At 38.3% G+C, this 19,497-nt stretch overlaps 1 protein-coding gene across 3 annotated transcripts in view; it reads left to right on the forward strand.

Moving 5' to 3' along the window:
• Nucleotides 1–19,497, forward strand: part of Fancm (FA complementation group M) — a 77,612-nt gene that overhangs the window by 24,307 nt on the left and 33,808 nt on the right. For all 3 annotated transcript variants that reach the window (XM_053786064.2, XM_053786065.2, XM_053786066.2), the window contains exons 10-16: nucleotides 1,882–2,028; nucleotides 3,091–3,222; nucleotides 4,373–4,436; nucleotides 8,457–8,599; nucleotides 9,804–9,912; nucleotides 17,395–17,540; nucleotides 18,573–18,699. In XM_053786064.2, coding sequence (XP_053642039.1) covers nucleotides 1,882–2,028; nucleotides 3,091–3,222; nucleotides 4,373–4,436; nucleotides 8,457–8,599; nucleotides 9,804–9,912; nucleotides 17,395–17,540; nucleotides 18,573–18,699 — 868 coding nt within the window. The remainder of the gene's footprint in view (nucleotides 1–1,881; nucleotides 2,029–3,090; nucleotides 3,223–4,372; nucleotides 4,437–8,456; nucleotides 8,600–9,803; nucleotides 9,913–17,394; nucleotides 17,541–18,572; nucleotides 18,700–19,497) is intronic.

Raw genomic sequence — 19,497 nt, forward strand, 5'->3', positions numbered from 1 at the left:
TAAGACAGAATGTAGGATTGCGGATGAGCAGAGAGGCTTCAGAGTGGGTAGGGGATGTGTAGATCAAGTGTTTACATTGAAGCATATATGTGAACAGTATTTAGATAAAGGTAGGGAAGTTTTTATTGCATTTATGGATTTAGAAAGGGCATATGATAGAGTGGATAGAGGAGCAATGTGGCAGATGTTGCAAGTATATGGAATAGGTGGTAAGTTACTAAATGCTGTAAAGAGCTTTTATGAGGATAGTGAGGCTCAGGTTAGGGTGTGTAGAAGAGAGGGAGAATACTTCCTGGTAAAAGTAGGTCTTAGACAGGGATGTGTAATGTCACCATGGTTGTTTAATATATTTATAGATGGGGTTGTAAAAGAAGTAAATGCTAGGGTGTTCGGGAGAGGGGTGGGATTAAATTATGGGGAATCAAATTCAAAATGGGAATTGACACAGTTACTTTTTGCTGATGATACTGTGCTTATGGGAGATTCTAAAGAAAAATTGCAAAGGTTAGTGGATGAGTTTGAGAATGTGTGTAAAGGTAGAAAGTTGAAAGTGAACATAGAAAAGAGTAAGGTGATGAGGGTATCAAATGATTTAGATAAAGAAAAATTGGATATCAAATTGGGGAGGAGGAGTATGGAAGAAGTGAATGTTTTCAGATACTTAAGAGTTGACGTGTCGGTGGATGGATTTATGAAGGATGAGGTTAATCATACAATTGATGAGGGAAAAAAGGTGAGTGGTGCATTGAGGTATATGTGGAGTCAAAAAATGTTATCTATGGAGGCAAAGAAGGGAATGTATGAAAGTATAGTAGTACCAACACTCTTATATGGATGTGAAGCTTGGGTGGTAAATGCAGCAGCGAGGAGACGGTTGGAGGCAGTGGAGATGTCCTGTTTAAGGGCAATGTGTGGTGTAAATATTATGCAGAAAATTCGGAGTGTGGAAATTAGGAGAAGGTGTGGAGTTAATAAAATCATTAGTCAGAGGGCAGAAGAGGGGTTGTTGAGGTGGTTTGGTCATTTAGAGAGAATGGATCAAAGTAGAATGACATGGAAAGCATATAAATCTATAGAGGAAGGAAGGAGGGGTAGGGGTCGTCCTCGAAGGGGTTGGAAAGAGGGGGTAAAGGAGGTTTTGTGGGCGAGTGGCTTGGACTTCCAGCAAGCGTGCATGAGCGTGTTAGATAGGAGTGAATGGAGACGAATGATACTTGGGACCTGACGATCTGTTGGAGTGTGAGCAGGGTAATATTTAGTGAAGGGATTCAGGGAAACCGGTTATTTTCATATAGTTGGACTTGAGTCCTGGAAATAGGAAGTACAATGCCTGCACTTTAAAGGAGGGGTTTGGGATATTGGCATTTTGGAGGGATGTGTTGTGTATCTTTATTCGTATATGCTTCTAAACTGTTGTATTCTGAGCACCTCTGCAAAACAGTGATAATGTGTGAGTGTGGTGAAAGTGTTGAATGGTGATGAAAGTATTTTCTTTTTGGGGATTTTCTTTCTTTTTTGGGTCACCCTGCCTCGGTGGGAGACTGCCGACTTGTTGAAAAAAAAAAAAAATTATTGGAGCTACATACTGGTTTGGTTTTCACATTTCTTGAGCAATTGCAATATTCTTGTGCAGAAAAATTACAATGAGTGGAGAGGATGTGAGATAACTCAACCAGAATATGATAGTGGGAAATTTGAAGAAGCAGGAAAGACAGAGATACAGATAAGGAAAGTGAAAAGGTAACTAAATAACATAAAAAATAACATAAATGTGAGAAGGATGATTCAGTTTCCTGTCTCCAAGGCAGTACTTCTTTAATAATTAGGCTAACCAATCTGCTCCTTGTCTAACTGCTGTGAATTTATTGGGTCTTTTAACAGATTGGAGGTCCACAGTCTTCAGAGGTAAAGTGTGAGCTGCCATATGTAAGTCACCCAAAACTGACTAAATTACTAACCATTGTTGTTGACCATCACAAGAAGTTTGCTGCTGAAGGAAAGTCAACAAAAATCATGATATTTTCTCAGGTGATTTATTTGAAACTTCATTTTGTTATAAGATTTATTATATTCAGTATGCATATGGATATCCAATTTAGTGTCTTGGCTAAGCCAAGACACTAAATTGGATTTTATTATACAAGCTTACTATTGTGTTAAAAGTGGGGAAAAATCCCTCTGCAGAATCTGTAATAATAGACATGAAAAATAAATTTGCACTTCTGGGATTCATAAAAATATTTAGCATCTTAATTGTTACTTTGGTTATTCAGTTGTCATGTTAATAAAATAGTAAAACAATACAACCATATATAATTTATAGTTCTTTTTTCCTGTAGTTATGTGTGTTATTGGTGACTAAATTTTCTGGATAGTTAAGGTTTGGATTGTATGAAAGAGTGAGGGCCAAATGTTGCAGTATTGTTTAGTAAAAAGATTGGATGGGAACTTTTTATTTTGAGAAGTGTGTAGCTGAAACCAAAAGAAGAATGTGAGAAGATGATTGTCAGTACTGAAATACTTGCTGAGAGACAGTGGCTTAAACATCCATCAGGCATATATTGACATGTTAGATGATTATGCATGGCAGCATGTGGTTTATGGGATTTGACCCACGTTTCAGTGTGAGCTTGGTAATGTCTACGAAGGGATTCAAGGTAACTGAGAAGCTAAACAAAGTTTTGGAGGTGGAAATAGAGTACTTGTACTTTGAAAATATTGTGTAAAGTTTGCAGTTTGGTGGGTCAACAATGGACTGCAATATATTAACTTTTGCATACATATACAGTTAGCCAGTGAGTGACAGTGAGGGTGATTTCTTCTTTGTGTCACTGTCCGGGGGAAATTATACAAAATAATAACTCCCCTGTGTTGAACCACTGTTCATATGTTTGTCATTCATTGGTTTAGATGGGATTATATTGTACAACTATAAACTAGTGTAAGGTTAACAGGATATTGAAATAAAGTTAAAACCCTGGAAAACAACAGTGGGAAGTGCAAAATTTTAGTCTAGTATTACTGAATGTTTTGAATCTTAAAAATGTACTGTTTATATTACTGATGCACTGCCTTCTTTCTTACATAAAGTACAGAGACAGTGTTCAGGAAATCACAGAAATGCTACAACTTCAACATCCACTTGTAAAGGCAATGTGTTTTATGGGTCAGTCTACTGGAGTTCGAGGAGACCGGGGGTTTTCCCAGAAGGAACAACTAAAGGCTAGTGCTTCAGTCAGTTTAATTTATCAATTACACCTTCCCCTTTTCCTCATTATAAGTAAACAGTTTACCTTAATGTGTGAAATTTGTCTGTTTGTTTTAATTAATGTATATGCTTGTACTAGTTAAAATAAAATGTGAACTTGCATCATTATATTATAATAGTATGAAATACAGTGAATCCTTTCGTTAACAGACTAACAGTATTAAAGGGATGTGCAATATTGCCGATTGTCCAAAACTTCCGAATAATGAAATTAATTTTATATGATCAATCAAGTTGTCTTCTGAAGTAGTGGATTTCGTCTGCTGATGCAGAAGACAACTGGATAGTAAGAATATGGGTATTGTAACCTGTAGTACTACAGTACTGTATGTCTAACAAAATTGTAATGACACGATTGGTGAGGTTAGTACTGTATGTGATTTACAGTAATTTAACTTGCTTTGTCATGATGGAGAGATGATGTGTAAACTGCTGTGATTTGATAGTGGTGACTCAGAATGACTTACAGTATTCTGTGTCAAAGGAGCTGTTAAGTTCCACCAACATCTGCACCAAGCTTAAGAGCATAGTCTGTAAGTTTGTCCTTGCTTCTACGGACACTGTTTCTTAACACTAGATTCCTCACATTCCCATACTACTGAGATGCTCGACTCAACCTTCTTTATTAGTTCAAGTTTCTGCTTAACAGTGAGAACCACACATTTCCTCTGGGCACCACTACTTGCTTTAGAAGCCATTGTTAATTGCACTTTATTTAATATGTTAATAAAGTCACACAAAACCCTCTGAATCCAGGGAAAATTAGACACTGAATAGTGAGTGTATGAGTGAGTGGGCACAAACAATAAACTGGCACTGGTGGCTCACAGCTCAGGGAACAATAAAACAGACAAGTCCTTGATGTGACCTGTAGCAGACAAATGTCAGAATCACAAGGCTTGGTCTGATACTTCAGAAGACAACCAGAGGTCTGATACTTCAGAAGACAACCAGACACTATTATTATGGACAAAATTTGGAACTGCAGACTTTTGTCCATTTTGTCTGATACTTCCAATGTTTGTCTGGAATTTCTTTTTGTCTGAAACTTCCAAAATGAGAGGTTTATTAATGAGAAGTTTTACTAATATATTTTTTCAATAGGTGGTGAAAGAGTTCAGAGAGGGAGGTTTCAACACGCTGATTTCCACTTGTGTCGGAGAAGAAGGTGAGTGGTTTGCTATAGAATTTTCTGTGATGGGGCTGTGGTGAGCCAATAGGATTACAACCAGCATTCTTTAAACATCACATACGTGGTCATAATCAGCATCACAGTGTTATGTTTTAAGATATGGAGTGAACAATAGTAAATATTCCATTAATATTTAACAGGCTTAGGGATTTGAATAAGGGAATAGTGTGTTGCCTGAATTTTGAGTTTATGACATACGTATGTTTGAGTTATGTATATAATTTGTGTTGTAGATTGCAGTACCACCTCTCCTTTTTGTTGTAGCTTACGCTGTATTTGTGTTTAGCGATTTGTGTTTGCCTTGATGTGTTTAAGATTAATTTTTCTTAGGTTCAGGCTTTATTACTCATATAAACTGTTTTTGGGACCTGACAAGCTGTTGGAGTGAGAGCAGGGTAATATTTAGTAAAGGGATTCAGTTAGAGTAAGAGGTAGATGGGAAAAGAGGAAGGTGGCAACAAAAAGTAAGAGGGAGGTGAAAGTGTATAAACTAAGGGAGGAGGAAGTTTGGGTGAGATATAAGCGACTATTGGCAGAAAGATGGGCTAGTGCAAAGATGAGTAGTGGGGGGGTTGAAGAGGGTTGGAATAGTTTTAAAAATGCAGTATTAGAATGTGGGGCAGAAGTTTGTGGTTATAGGAGGGTGGGGGCAGGAGGAAAGAGGAGTGATTGGTGGAATGATGAAGTAAAGGGTGTGATAAAAGAGAAAAAGTTAGCTTATGAGAGGTTTTTACAAAGCAGAAGTGTTATAAGAAGAGCAGAGAATATGGAGAGTAAAAGAAAGGTAAAGAGAGTGGTGAGAGAGTGCAAAAGGAGAGCAGATGATAGAGTGGGAGAGGCACTGTCAAGAAATTTTAATGAAAATAAGAAAAAATTTTGGAGTGAGTTAAACAAGTTAAGAAAGCCTAGGGAAAGTATGGATTTGTCAGTTAAAAACAGAGTAGGGGAGTTAGTAGATGGGGAGATGGAGGTATTAGGTAGATGGCTAGAATATTTTGAGGAACTTTTAAATGTTAAGGAAGAAACAGAGGCAGTAATTTCATGCACTGGTCAGGGAGGTATACCATCTTTTAGGAGTGAAGAAGAGCAGAATTTATGTGTGGTGGAGGTACATGAGGCATTACGTAGAATGAAAGGGGGTAAAGCATCTGGAACTGATGGGATCATGACAGAAATGTTAAAAGCAGGGGGGGATATAGTGTTGGAGTGGTTGGTACTTTTGTTTAATAAATGTATGAAAGAGGGGAAAGTACCTAGGGATTGGCAGAGAGCATGTATAGTCCCTTTATATAAAGGGAAAGAGGACAAAAGAGACTTTAAAAAATTATAGAGGAATAAGTTTACTGAGTATACCAGGAAAAGTGTACGGTAGGGTTATAATTGAAAGAATTAGAGGTAAGACAGAATGTAGGATTGCAGATGAGCAAGGAGGTTTCAGAGTGGGTAGGGGATGTGTAGATCAAGTGTTTACATTGAAGCATTTATGTGAACAGTATTTAGATAAAGGTAGGGAAGTTTTTATTGCATTTATGGATTTAGAAAAGGCATATGATAGAGTGGATAGAGGAGCAATGTGGCAGATGTTGCAAGTATATGGAATAGGTGGTAAGTTATTAAATGCTGTAAAGAGTTTTTATGAGGATAGTGAGGCTCAGGTTAGGGTGTGTAGAAGAGAGGGAGAATACTTCCCGGTAAAAGTAGGTCTTAGACAGGGATGTGGAATGTCACCATGGTTGTTTAATATATTTATAGATGGGGTTGTAAAGGAAGTAAATGCTAGAATGTTCGGGAGAGGGGTGGGATTAAATTTTGGGGAATCAAATTCAAAATGGGAATTGACACAGTTACTTTTTGCTGATGATACTGTGCTTATGGGAGATTCTAAAGAAAAATTGCAAAAGTTAGTGGATGAGTTTGGGAATGTGTGTAAAGGTAGAAAGTTGAAAGTGAACATAGAAAAAAGTAAGGTGATGAGGGTATCAAATGATTTAGATAAAGAAAAATTGGATATCAAATTGGGGAGGAGGAGTATGGAAGAAGTGAATGTTTTCAGATACTTGGGAGTTGACGTGTCGGTGGATGGATTTATGAAGGATGAGGTTAATCATAGAATTGATGAGGAAAAAAAGGTGAGTGGTGCGTTGAGGTATATGTGGAGTCAAAAAATGTTATCTATGGAGGCAAAGAAGGGAATGTATGAAAGTATAGTAGTACCAACACTCTTATATGGGTGTGAAGCTTGGGTGGTAAATGCAGCAGCGAGGAGACGGTTGGAGGCAGTGGAGATGTCCTGTTTAAGGGCAATGTGGTGTAAATATTATGCAGAAAATTCGGAGTGTGGAAATTAGGAAAAGGTGTGGCGTTAATAAAAGTATTAGTCAGAGGGCAGAAGAGGGGTTGTTGAGGTGGTTTGGTCATTTAGAGAGAATGGATCAAAGTAGAATGACATGGAAAGCATATAAATCTATAGGGGAAGGAAGGCGGGGTAGGGGTCATCCTCGAAAGGGTTGGAGAGAGGGGGTAAAGGAGGTTTTGTGGGCAAGGGGCTTGGACTTCCAGCAAGCGTGCGTGAGCGTGTTAGATAGGAGTGAATGGAGATGAATGGTACTTGGGACCTGACGATCTGTTGGAGTGTGAGCAGGGTAATATTTAGTGAAGGGATTCAGGGAAACCGGTTATTTTCATATAGTCGGACTTGAGTCCTGGAAGTGGGAAGTACAATGCCTGCACTTTAAAGGAGGGGTTTGGGATATTGGCAGTTTGGAGGGATATGTTGTGTATCTTTATATGTGTATGCTTCTAAACTGTGTATTCTGAGCACCTCTGCAAAAACAGTGATAATGTGCGAGTGTGGTGAAAGTGTTGAATGATGATGAAAGTATTTTCTTTTTGGGGATTTCCTTTCTTTTTTGGGTCACCCTGCCTCGGTGGGAGACGGCTGACTTGTTGAAAAAAAAAAAAAAAAAAATCAGGGAAACCAGTTATTTTTTAATAGCCGGACTTGAGTACTGGAAATGGGAAGTACAATGCCTGCACTTTAAAGGAGGGGTTTGGGATATTGGCAATTTGGAGGGGTAGGTTATATATCTTTATATATGCTTCTAAAGTAGGTAGTAGGTTGGTAGACAGCAACTGCCCAGGGAGGTACTCCTGTCCTGCCAAGTGAGTGTAAAACAGAAGCCTGTAATTGTTTTACACAATGGTAGGATTACTGGTGTCTTTTTTTTTTTTTCTGTCTCATGAACATGCAAGGTTTCAGGTACATCTTGCTACTTCTACTTACACCTAGGTCACACTACACATACATGTACAAGCATATAGTATATACACATCCCTCTGAGTTTTCTTCTATTTTCTTACTAGTTCTTGTTCTTGTTTATTTCCTCTTACCTCCATGGGGAAGTGGAACAGAATTCTTCCTCCGTAAGCCATGCGTGTTGTAAGAGGAGACTAAAATGCCAGGAACAAGGGGCTAGTAACCCCTTCTCCTTTATATATTACTAAATGTAAAAGGAGAAACTTTCGTTTTTCCTTTTGGGCCACCCCGCCTCGGTGGGATACGGCCGATGTGTTGAAAGAAAGAATATGCCTCTAAGCTGTTGTATCTGGGCACCTCTGCAAAGACAGTGATTATGTGTGAGTGAGGTGAAAGTGTTGAATGATGATGAAAGTATTTTCTTTTTGGGGATTTTCTTTCTTTAACCCTTAAACGATCCAAACAGATCGGCGTTAAAATTCGTAGTGCTACAAAAGTAGATCTACTTTTTTTACATATTTTCAAATATAACAAAAAAAAATGTAGATAAAAGTTTTTTTTACACGTTTTCAAATGTAAAACAAAAAAGAAGATCTACATTTTTTTACATACTTTCAGATGTTGAAAAAACGTATATATACGTTTGGACCATTTAAGAGTTAATGGTCACCCTGCCTTGGTGGGAGACGGCCAACTTGTTGAAAAAAAAAACTAATGTTTTCATTTTTTTTTTTTTTTAGGTTTGGACATTGGCGATGTAGATTTGATAGTATGCTTTGATTCACCAAAATCTCCTATACGTTTGGTGCAGAGAATGGGTCGTACTGGACGGAAGCGTGAGGGACGCATTGTGGTGCTGGTCACAGAGGGCAAAGAAGCTCAGGTAAAGACATCATTACCACCCTCTACTACCATCACTACCACCCTCTACCACCATCACTACCACCCTCTACCACCATCACTACCACCCTCTGCCACCATCACTACCACCCTCTACCTTTGTAGAGGGTGGTAGTGATATTTCTCCACAAAACTTTGCAACTCATTACACATTCGTACTTTGCTATGAGTTCTTTCTTGAATTCTATTGTGTTTCTCACCTTCTTTATCAAAAGGCTGGCACTCGGAACTTTCTTTGGCCCCATGGTGGCTTATTTAGCAGTTGCACTCAATAAACAAGCACAAAAAACAATGGATTATTACGAAATGTTTCCGATGAATGCACAAGGTAATGCTCACTCGACGAGAAACAAAGCTAGACTGACTCAGAACGTTTAGGATGCTTTGTGTGGGCACGGGCAGGCGGACACATTCGGTATGGCGGACCACTGTCAACTCAATGAAAACAGAGGTGATTAACGAAAACTGGGACAAAATATTAATGAAAAAAAATTGTCTAAAACCAAATTCGATGAAAACCAGGGCAAACAAAAACCGAGGTTCCACTGTTCCATCAGTACAATACTCATACAGCCGATTATTGGAATTAGATTACTGTATACATGAGCAGGACTGTATGGTATCCTGCCAGAATGCACAAGGATATAAAGTCACTTATGTGGAAGGTTGCCATAGTCATTTAAATTACAGTATATTTATTGCATTTAGCTAACTTTTCACTTCTTCTTCTATATTTCAAGTCAGATTTATAAGAGAAATTATTCTGAACATTGTTGCTCAGTTTATCAATACTGGCAACACCAGAATCAGAGCAAACACATAAAGGAATTTATACTGTGCCCATATGGCACCACTGTCTACATACAACCTGGAAACATGTAAACAGAGTTTATCCGAACATTTACATTTAACCTTCCATTTTTAATTTCATTTCTTATTCAGTACACAACACTTACACCAAACATTGAGTTTAGATGAGACACTTCACTCAGTGCCAAAGCATTCAGTTTCCTTAATTCATAATATCTGGAATTGTTCTAGTTTTTACAGCCCTTTCTTTCTTATTTCTTTGTGTGTTTGATTAATATGCCAGAGAATGGGGTAACAAGCTCCTTGTTCTTGGCATTATAGCTTCATATTACTCTACCTCTATATATTAGTTTAATTTTGAGTGGTTAATATTTCAGGCATATGATCAGAGTCAATATCAAAAAAGAAGTGTTAATGCTGCCCTTGCTGACATGAATAGGTTAAATCGGTTCCTCAGTCAACATAGCTCTCGCATGGTGCCTAGAGGTGAGTTTGCAGATTTGTGAAATTATTTAGATTTGTCTTAATTAATTTATTTGACATTGAATTTTTGTATTTATAAGGCTTTTGTATTAATCTCTGAATACTGCAATCCACATTTACAGTTCAGTTAAAAACTACAATGAAACTTTGTTATTCACTGTACATGTATTCACAAGTTTTAATCATTTATGGCATGGTCTTATGGATTGATCACTGGGGATATTTGCAGTTTTGAACTGTAGTATCATTGCCCGTCTGGCAAGACAGTGACGGAGTAAATGAGGATGAAAGTGTTCCTTCTTTTTTGGGGGTCATTCTACCTTGGTGGGAGACGGCACCGGTTTGTTGAAAAAAAATATGTAGATCCTTCATGGGGTCTGTCTGCAACAAGGAAGTCAGTGTCCCAAAACCAATATGCAAACATATGAAGGAAAATCAGTTCTGCTTCGTATAATGTGCTCATATTAATAGTGTTGAGATATATTTCATTTATTTTGTTATAAAATTTGGACAGTTTATCCCCAGGGAGAGGGGTACAGTATTACTGACTCAGTGCTGTCTCTGCTTTGCTTGTTGATGTATGGCATAGACAACAAGTGGTAAAAAGACATGTACAGCAAAAGACCTTTATTAGTACAATGTTTCATCTACGTAAGGCTTTATCAAGCCTCACATAGATGAGACATTGTACTAACAAAGGTCTCTGTCTGCTCTGTGTGTCATTTTGTCACTACTAGTGCTTGGCTGTAGCTTTGAATGTGTAACCAGTTTATGAGTTTTGTAAGGCAGCAATAGTGTGAATGGTGGTGAATGTGTTTCTTTTTCAGGTCATCCTACCTCAGTTGGGAGATGGCCAGTATGTTAAAAAAAAAAATTACATTTTTTTCCATTAAATTTTTTAACTTTTTAACATGAAACGGTTCAAAACTCCTAAAACTTTCCTTCCCACTTCTATTGTATGATTAATCTTGCCCATCACTTTATCATCTGAGGGTTCCGTTTTCTCTCAAGTACGTATTTAAATTTTTTACACTTGTACAGTGGACCCTCAGTTAACGATATTAATCTGTTCCAGAGAGCTTGCCCTTAACCGATTTTATTGTTATCCAAATTAATTTTCGCCATAAGAAATAATGGAAATCCAATTACAGTATTAATCTGTTCCAGTCACCCGAAAGTATTAAAAAAAAATAATTTGTTCACATGAAATATACATTTTCCTACACAGAAAACAGTGAGACATGCAGAATAAATACATTAATAATTCATAAAATGACACTTACCTTCATTGAAGACTTAACTGTTTCAGGGTCAGTGCCGTAGATCTACGGCTTTACATTGAGGGTCCAAACAGTAGATCTATGCCATGAGCTCAGCTCACTCTGATAAGCTGTGAGCAGTAAATTTGGGCTTAGATATGAGAGAATACATCTATGTGGTATGTGTGCACTACATAAAACAAATCCTGCAGTACACAGTGCATAATGAGAGAGAAAAAACTGAGACCATAATTTTCGATTAAAACAGCAACTTTGCAGTATTTTTTTATATGTTTTTTATAGTTATATTTGCGATTTCTTGGTCTCATTTGATAGAATGGAAGGTATATTACAGAAATAGAGATGATTTTGATTGGTTTTAGTATTGTAAATGGCTTGAAACTGAGCTCAAAGTAGAGAAAATGTTAAATTTTTGCCAATGTTCAAGAGTAAACAAATGACCTCACACGTCTAATACACGCCAGCTGGTGGGTCTAATATACATTCACAAATGTGCTGATATTATTTATACAATTATTACAATATTGCATGACAGTAAATCTTCTATTTTTTGGTTTGTATAAAAATTCATTATGTGAATTAAAAATCAAAATGGAATTCATTTGTAAAGCTTGAAAGCATAACTAATGAACAAAGGAAATGTTAGTTTAGTTCCAGGAATGTTATTCCGGACCCTATTTTGAAATTGGAATATTTTGAACTTTGCACTAAATTGGCCAAATTACCAATTTCAAATCACTTTATTTTGTAGTTGAAACAGCTGAGTTGGTGATTTCTTGTGCTCAATCAATAGAAGTAATACTAGTGAAATAGCTAAGAATTTGGTCGACTGGAATAAGGTAATTGGCCTAAAATGGGAGTCAAAGTCAGCAAAATCGCCGTTGTGTAGATATCGCTGACACATCAAAATTTGCGAGAGCATAATTTCATCAATTTCCCATCAAATTTCGTACTTTTTGCTTTATTACCTTCAGAAAAAGATTCTCTACCATTCCATAAGAAACAATAACAAAATTATTTTTTGAAAATTCTTGGACACTGGTGTGCACTTTGAAATTTGGCCTCTGGACCCTGAAAGGGTTAATGATGAGACGGGAGGAGGGAAGAAGATGGAGGTGTATTATTGTTTGGAAGGGGAATCCCCTTCCATAAGAACTTTAGGTAGCAAGTCCTTTTCTGGGGTTACCTCCCTTTGTTTTTTAATGCCACTAGGACCAGCTTGAGAGTCACTGGACCTTTGTCGCACCAAAAATCTGTCCAGAGAGCTCTGTTTCTGGCGTGTCTTTAAGATTTCCCTAAAATGGGACACAACATTGTTGTGTCTGTTTGCCCTCCACATCACACAAATTAGGCTTGATGACACTGTTTTTCTAGAACACTCTGGGAGTTTCAGAGTGATACACCAGTAAAGGCTTCACTTTGCAATCCCCACTAGCATTACCACAAAACATAAGAGTTAGCCTGTCTTTCATAGGCTTGTGTCCTGGGAGTGCCTTTTCCTCCTGAGTAATGTAGGTCCTGTTTGGCATTTTGTTCCAAACCAGGCCTATTTCATCACAATTGAACACTTGTTGGGGTTTTAATTTTTCAGCCTCTATGTACCCCTTAAAGTCCTGCACATATTTTTCAGCCGCTTTTTTGTCAGAACTGGCAGCCTCACCATGCCTTATCACACTGTATGCCACTACGATTCTTAAATCTCTCAAACCAGCATTTGCTGGCCTTAAATTCATCAGTATCAGAACTAGTTGGAGGCATTTTATTAATGAAATCTGCATGCAACTGCCTTTCCTTTTCACATATAATTGACTGTGAAACACTATCTCCTGATAATTGTTTCTCGTTGATCCACACCAACAACAGTCTCTCCACATCTTCGAGTATTTGCGAGCTCTGTTTTGTAAGCACATTTGCGCCTTTTGCAGCAACAGCTTTCTTCATTGCCTTTTTTTGGCCAGGATAGTAGGGATGGTTGATTGGAGTTTGTTATACAACCTGGCCAGCTTGGAGGCACGCTCTCCACTTTCGTACTTTGTGATTATCTCTTTCTTCAGTTCAGTAGTATTTCTCACCGTTTTTACCACAGGGTTAGCACTAGAAGCTTTCTTTGGGCCCATGGTTGCTTATTTAGCAGTTACAAGCACTAAAAACAATGGAATAATACAAAATGTGCCGCATGTAAGTGTGGAATCATCTGCACTGGCTTGTAAACAGTGGCACACTGGCTGTACATGGAGTGGCCAGGTGGCCCGGGCAGCTCAGGCTGCATGGACACATTCTGGATGAATGTCCTTAACTGAGTTTTTTATCATTAGCTGAGCCAGTATTTTGATGCAAAAACATATCAGTATCCGATTTTATCGCTATCTGCATTGTTAACTGAGGGTCCACTGTACATTGATTTTATTTATTTCCCTTCCATTCTAAATCCATGCCAACTTCCTTTTATTTTCTTTGCTCCCATTCATCATCACCTAATTTTTTCTTCATTCAATTTAAATGTTCTTCTTTTGCAAAATCTTCCAGACTTCTCTACCCTCTTCTTTTGTTTCTCTTCAGTATCTGCTTATGGGAGATTCTAAAGAAAAATTGCAAAGGTTAGTGGACGAATTTGGGAGTGTGTGTAAAGGTAGAAAGTTGAAAGTGAACATAGAAAAGAGTAAGGTGATGAGGGTATCAAATGATTTAGATAAAGAAAAATTGGATATCAAATTGAAGAGGAGGAGTATGGAAGAAGTGAATGTTTTCAGATATTTGGGAGTTGACATGTCAGTGGATGGATTTATTAAGGATGAGGTTAATCAGAATTCATGAAGGAAAAAAGGTGAGTGGTGCATTGAGGTGTATGTGGAGGCAAAAAATGTTATCTATGGAGGCAAAGAAGGGAATGTATGAAAGTATAGTAGTACCAACACTCTTATATGGGTGTGAAGCTTGGGTTGTAAATGCTGCAGTGAGGAGGTGGTTGGAGGCAGTGGAGATGTTCCGTCTAAGGGCAATGTGTGGTGTAAATAATATGCAGAAAATTCAGAGTGGGGAAATTAGGAGAAGGTGTGGTGTTAATAAAAGTATTAGTCAGAGGGCTGAAGAGGGTTTGGTCATTTAGAGAGAATGGATCAAAGTAGAATGACATGGAGAGTGTATAAATCTGTAGGGGAAGGAAGGCGGGGTAGGGGTCGTCCTCGAAAAGGTTGGAGGGAGGGGGTAAAGGAGGTGTTGTGGGTGAGGGGTGTGGATTTCCAGCAAGTGTGTGAGCATGTTAGATAGGTGTGAATGGAGACAAATGGTATTTGGGACCTGACGAGCTGTTGGAGTGTGAACAGGATAATATTAAGTGAAGGGATTCAGGGAAACCGGTTATTTTATATAACCGGACTTGAGTCCTGGAAATGGGAAGTACGATGCCTGCACTCTAAAGGAGGGGTTTGGGATATTGGCAGTTTGGAGGGATATATTGTGTATATAATTCTAAACTCCTAGGTAGTAGGTTGGTAGACAGCAACTGCCCAGGGAGGTACTACCATCCTGCCAGGTGAGTGTAAAACTGAAGCCTTTAATTGTTTTACACGATGGTAGGATTGCTGGTGTCTTTTTTTTTTTCTGTCTCATACACATGCAAGATTTCAGGTACGTCTTGCTACTTCTACTTACACTTAGGTCACACTACACATACATGTTTTTTTTTTTTTTCAACAAGTCAGCCGTCTCCCACCGAGGCAGGGCGACCCAAAAAAGAAAGAAAATCCCCAGAAAAGAAAATACTTTCATCATCATTCAACACTTTCACCACACTCACACATTATCACTGCTTTTGCAGAGGTGCTCAGAATACAACAGTTTAGAAGCATATACGTATAAAGATACACAACATATCCCTCCAAACTGCCAATATCCCAAACCCCTCCTTTAAAGTGCAGGCATTGTACTTCCCATTTCCAGGTCTCAAGTCCGACTATATGAAAATAACCGGTTTCCCTGAATCCCTTCACTAAATATTACCCTGCTCACACTCCAACAGATCGTCAGGTCCCAAGTATCATTCGTCTCCATTCACTCCTATCTAACACGCTCATGCACGCTTGCTGGAAGTCCAAGCCCCTCGCCCACAAAACCTCCTTTACCCCCTCTTTCCAACCCTTTCGAGGACGACCCCTACCCCTTTTTCCTTCCTCTATAGATTTATATTCTTTCCATGTCATTCTACTTTGATCCATTCTCTCTAAATGACCAAACCACCTCAACAACCCCTCTTCTGCCCTCTGACTAATACTTTTATTAACTCCACACCTTCTCCTAATTTCCACACTCCGAATTTTCTGCATAATATTTACACCACACATTGCCCTTAGACAGGACATCTCCACTGCCTCCAACCATCTCCTCGCTGCTGCATTTACCACCCAAGCTTCACATCCATATAAGAGTGTTGGTACTACTATACTTTCATACATTCCCTTCTTTGCCTCCATAGATAACGTTTTTTGACTCCACATATACCTCAACGCACCACTCACCTTTTTTCCCTCATCAATTCTATGATTAACCTCATCCTTCATAAATCCATCCGCCGACACGTCAACTCCCAAGTATCTGAAAACATTCACTTCTTCCATACTCCTCCCCAATTTGATATCCAATTTTTCTTTATCTAAATCATTTGATACCCTCATCACCGTACTCTTTTCTATGTTCACTTTCAACTTTCTACCTTTACACACATTCCCAAACTCATCCACTAACCTTTGCAATTTTTCTTTAGAATCTCCCATAAGCACAGTATCATCAGCAAAAAGTAACTGTGTCAATTCCCATTTTGAATTTGATTCCCCATAATTTAATCCCACCCCTCTCCCGAACACCCTAGCATTTACTTCTTTTACAACCCCATCTATAAATATATTAAACAACCATGGTGACATTACACATCCCTGTCTAAGACCTACTTTTACCAGGAAGTAATCTCCCTCTCTTCTACACACCCTAACCTGGGCCTCACTATCCTCATAAAAGCTCTTTACAGCATTTAGTAACTTACCACCTATTCCATTTACTTGCAACATCTGCCACATCTAATATCTAATATCTAAATACTGTTCACATATATGCTTAAATGTAAACACTTGATCTACACATCCCCTATCCACTCTGAAGCCTCCCTGCTCATCCGCAATCCTACATTCTGTCTTACCTCTAATTCTTTCAATTATAACCCTACCGTATACTTTTCCTGGTATACTCAGTAAACTTATTCCTCTATAATTTTTACAATCTCTTTTGTCCCCTTTCCCTTTATATAAAGGGACTATACATGCTCTCTGCCAATCCCTAGGTACCTTCCCCTCTTTCATACATTTATTAAACAAAAGTACCAACCACTCCAACACTATATCCCCCCCTGCTTTTAACATTTCTGTCATGATCCCATCAGTTCCAGCTGCTTTACCCCCTTTCATTCTGCATAATGCCTCACGTACCTCCACCACACTTACATTCTGCTCTTCTTCACTCCTAAAAGATGGTATACCTCCCTGGCCAGTGCATGAAATTACCGCCTCCCTTTCTTCCTCAACATTTAAAAGTTCCTCAAAATATTTTCTTATTTTACATTAAAATTTCTTGACAGTGCCTCTCCCACTCTATCATCTGCTCTCCTTTTGCACTCTCTCACCACTCTCTTCACCTTTCTTTTACTCTCCATATACACTTCTGCTTTGTAAAAACCTCTCATAAGCTACATGTACAAGCATATATATACACACCTCTTCGGGTTTTCTTCTATTTTCTTTCTAGTTCTTGTTCTTGTTTATTTTCTCTTACCTCCATGGGGAAGTGGAACAGAATTCTTCCTCCGTAAGCCATGCGTGTTGTAAGAGGCAACTAAAATGCCGGGAGCAAGGGGCTAGTAACCCCTTCTCCTGTATATATTACTAAATGTAAAAGGAGAAACTTTTGTTTTTCCTTTTGGGCCACCCCGCCTCGGTGGGATACAGCCAGTGTGTTGAAAGAAGAAAGAAAGAATTCTAAACTGTTGTATTCTGGGCACCTCTGCAAAAACAGTGATTATGTGTGAGTGAGGTGAAAGTGTTGAATGATGAAAGTATTTTTCTTTTTGGGGATTTTCTTTCTTTTTGGGTCACCCTGCCTCGGTGGGAGACGGCTGACTTGTTGAAAAAAAAAAAATTATGATATTTTGCTTATTTTGCAGGTATAACACCAGTCTGCTTGAAGCTGCACATGAAAGTAGGAACTTGGAAGGCACAGAAAGGTCGAGGTAGTAAGTCATCAGCAGGCTCCACCGCCTCTGTATCTTCCATGTTCAATAACTCTGGCAAATCCCTCATAAATAAGAAAGTAAGTTAAAATTTGTACACTGATGTTGTAAAATAGTATATCCATATTCTGTGCTTGTAAAATTAACCACTGTGCATAGGAGAGGAACAGATAAAGCTGAAATAATAATGATAATAATAATAATAATAATAACAATAATAATAATAATCCTCCATGGGGAAGTGGAACAGAATTCTTCCTCCGTAAGCCATGCGTGTTGTAAGAGGCGACTAAAATGCCGGGAGCAAGGGGCTAGTAACCCCTTCTCCTGTATATATTACTAAATTTAAAAAGAGAAACTTTAGTTTTTTCTTTTGGGCCACCCCGCCTCGGTGGGATACGGCTGGTATGTTGAAAGAAAGAATAATAATAATAATAATAATAATAATAATAATAATAATAATAATAATAATTCTATTATTATTTTCTTTTTTTTTCACTTTAATGGCCATCTCCTGTCCAGACAGGAGAAACTGCATTCACCAAAAAGATTTTTTATGATACTACAATATTGTAAACCTACAGTAATGCTGAAAAAAAGCATGATATTTTTGCTTTTACATAGTTCTCTATATATATCATATTGATCAAAACTTTTCAATAATAAACATTAAGGTAAGGCTATATTAACAAGTTTGTATTAACAATAAGACAGCCTAATTTACAAAGATAACTAATCCTAAGTGAATCTGTTAGATTAAAGAAGGGCCCTGCTTATACAATAGGTTAGGGTCCAGGCTACTTCTGTAAAGAGAAGCATAGCCTTTCTTCGCATTCAGATGCATATAAAAGCCTGATAACTTGTTTACACTATCATATATTAAGTGAGCAATATAGCTAGGCATAAAAAATGCATATACCATATAACTGAAAACCGCTGCATTAGTGAAACGCTGCAGAGTGGGGCCACCTCCTGTACTTGTCACTCATTTTTGCCAGAAATTTAAATTTACTCTGTTAAAAACACATGAATAGTCTGCAGTGTGTTAAATAAACCTGATTACACACACCATTGAATATAATGTGCATGAAATATATTATTTGTTTTTGCAGAAGGCTTGTAAAAATGATGGTTGGCTATCAAAGGAAGAATTGGCTTGGTGGCGGGACAACCTTCAAGTTCCACTGGATGAAGTTAAATCCTTGCCAAGACCATCATTATTCTGTCTTGGGAAACAAGGTAAGTTCTGATAAATTAGACACATGTGCAACTCTTGGGTATCTTTATTAAGGAAACGTTTTGCCACACAGTGGCTTCATCAGTCCATACACAGGAGAAATTTGAAGAACAGGAGGAGAATGAGGTGATCAGTCCCTCAACCTTGAGTCGATGTGGTCAGTCCATCAATCATTCTATTCAAGATTGATGGACTGACCACATCGACTCAAGGTTGAGGGACTGATTACCTCATTCTCCTCCTGTTCTTCAAATTTCTCCTGTGTATGGACTGATGAAGCCACTGTGTGGCAAAACTTTTCCTTAATAAAGATACCCAAGAGTTGCACATTATTTTTTTTATTATTATTATCACACCGGCCGATTCCCACCAAGGCAGGGTGGCCCGAAAAAGAAAAACTTTCACCATCATTCACTCCATCACTGTCTTGCCAGAAGGGTGCTTTACACTACAGTTTTTAAACTGCAACATTAACACCCCTCCTTCAGAGTGCAGGCACTGTACTTCCCATCTCCAGGACTCAAGTCCGGCCTGCCGGTTTCCCTGAATCCCTTCATAAATGTTACTTTGCTCACACTCCAACAGCACGTCAAGTATTAAAAACCATTTGTCTCCATTCACTCCTATCAAACACGCTCACGCATGCCTGCTGGAAGTCCAAGCCCCTCGCACACAAAACCTCCTTTACCCCCTCCCTCCAACCCTTCCTAGGCCGACCCCTACCCCGCCTTCCTTCCACTACAGACTGATACACTCTTGAAGTCATTCTGTTTCGCTCCATTCTCTCTACATGTCCGAAC

This window comes from Cherax quadricarinatus, chromosome 50 (assembly GCF_038502225.1).
Source record: "Cherax quadricarinatus isolate ZL_2023a chromosome 50, ASM3850222v1, whole genome shotgun sequence".
In the NCBI taxonomy this organism is placed as follows: domain Eukaryota; kingdom Metazoa; phylum Arthropoda; class Malacostraca; order Decapoda; family Parastacidae; genus Cherax; species Cherax quadricarinatus.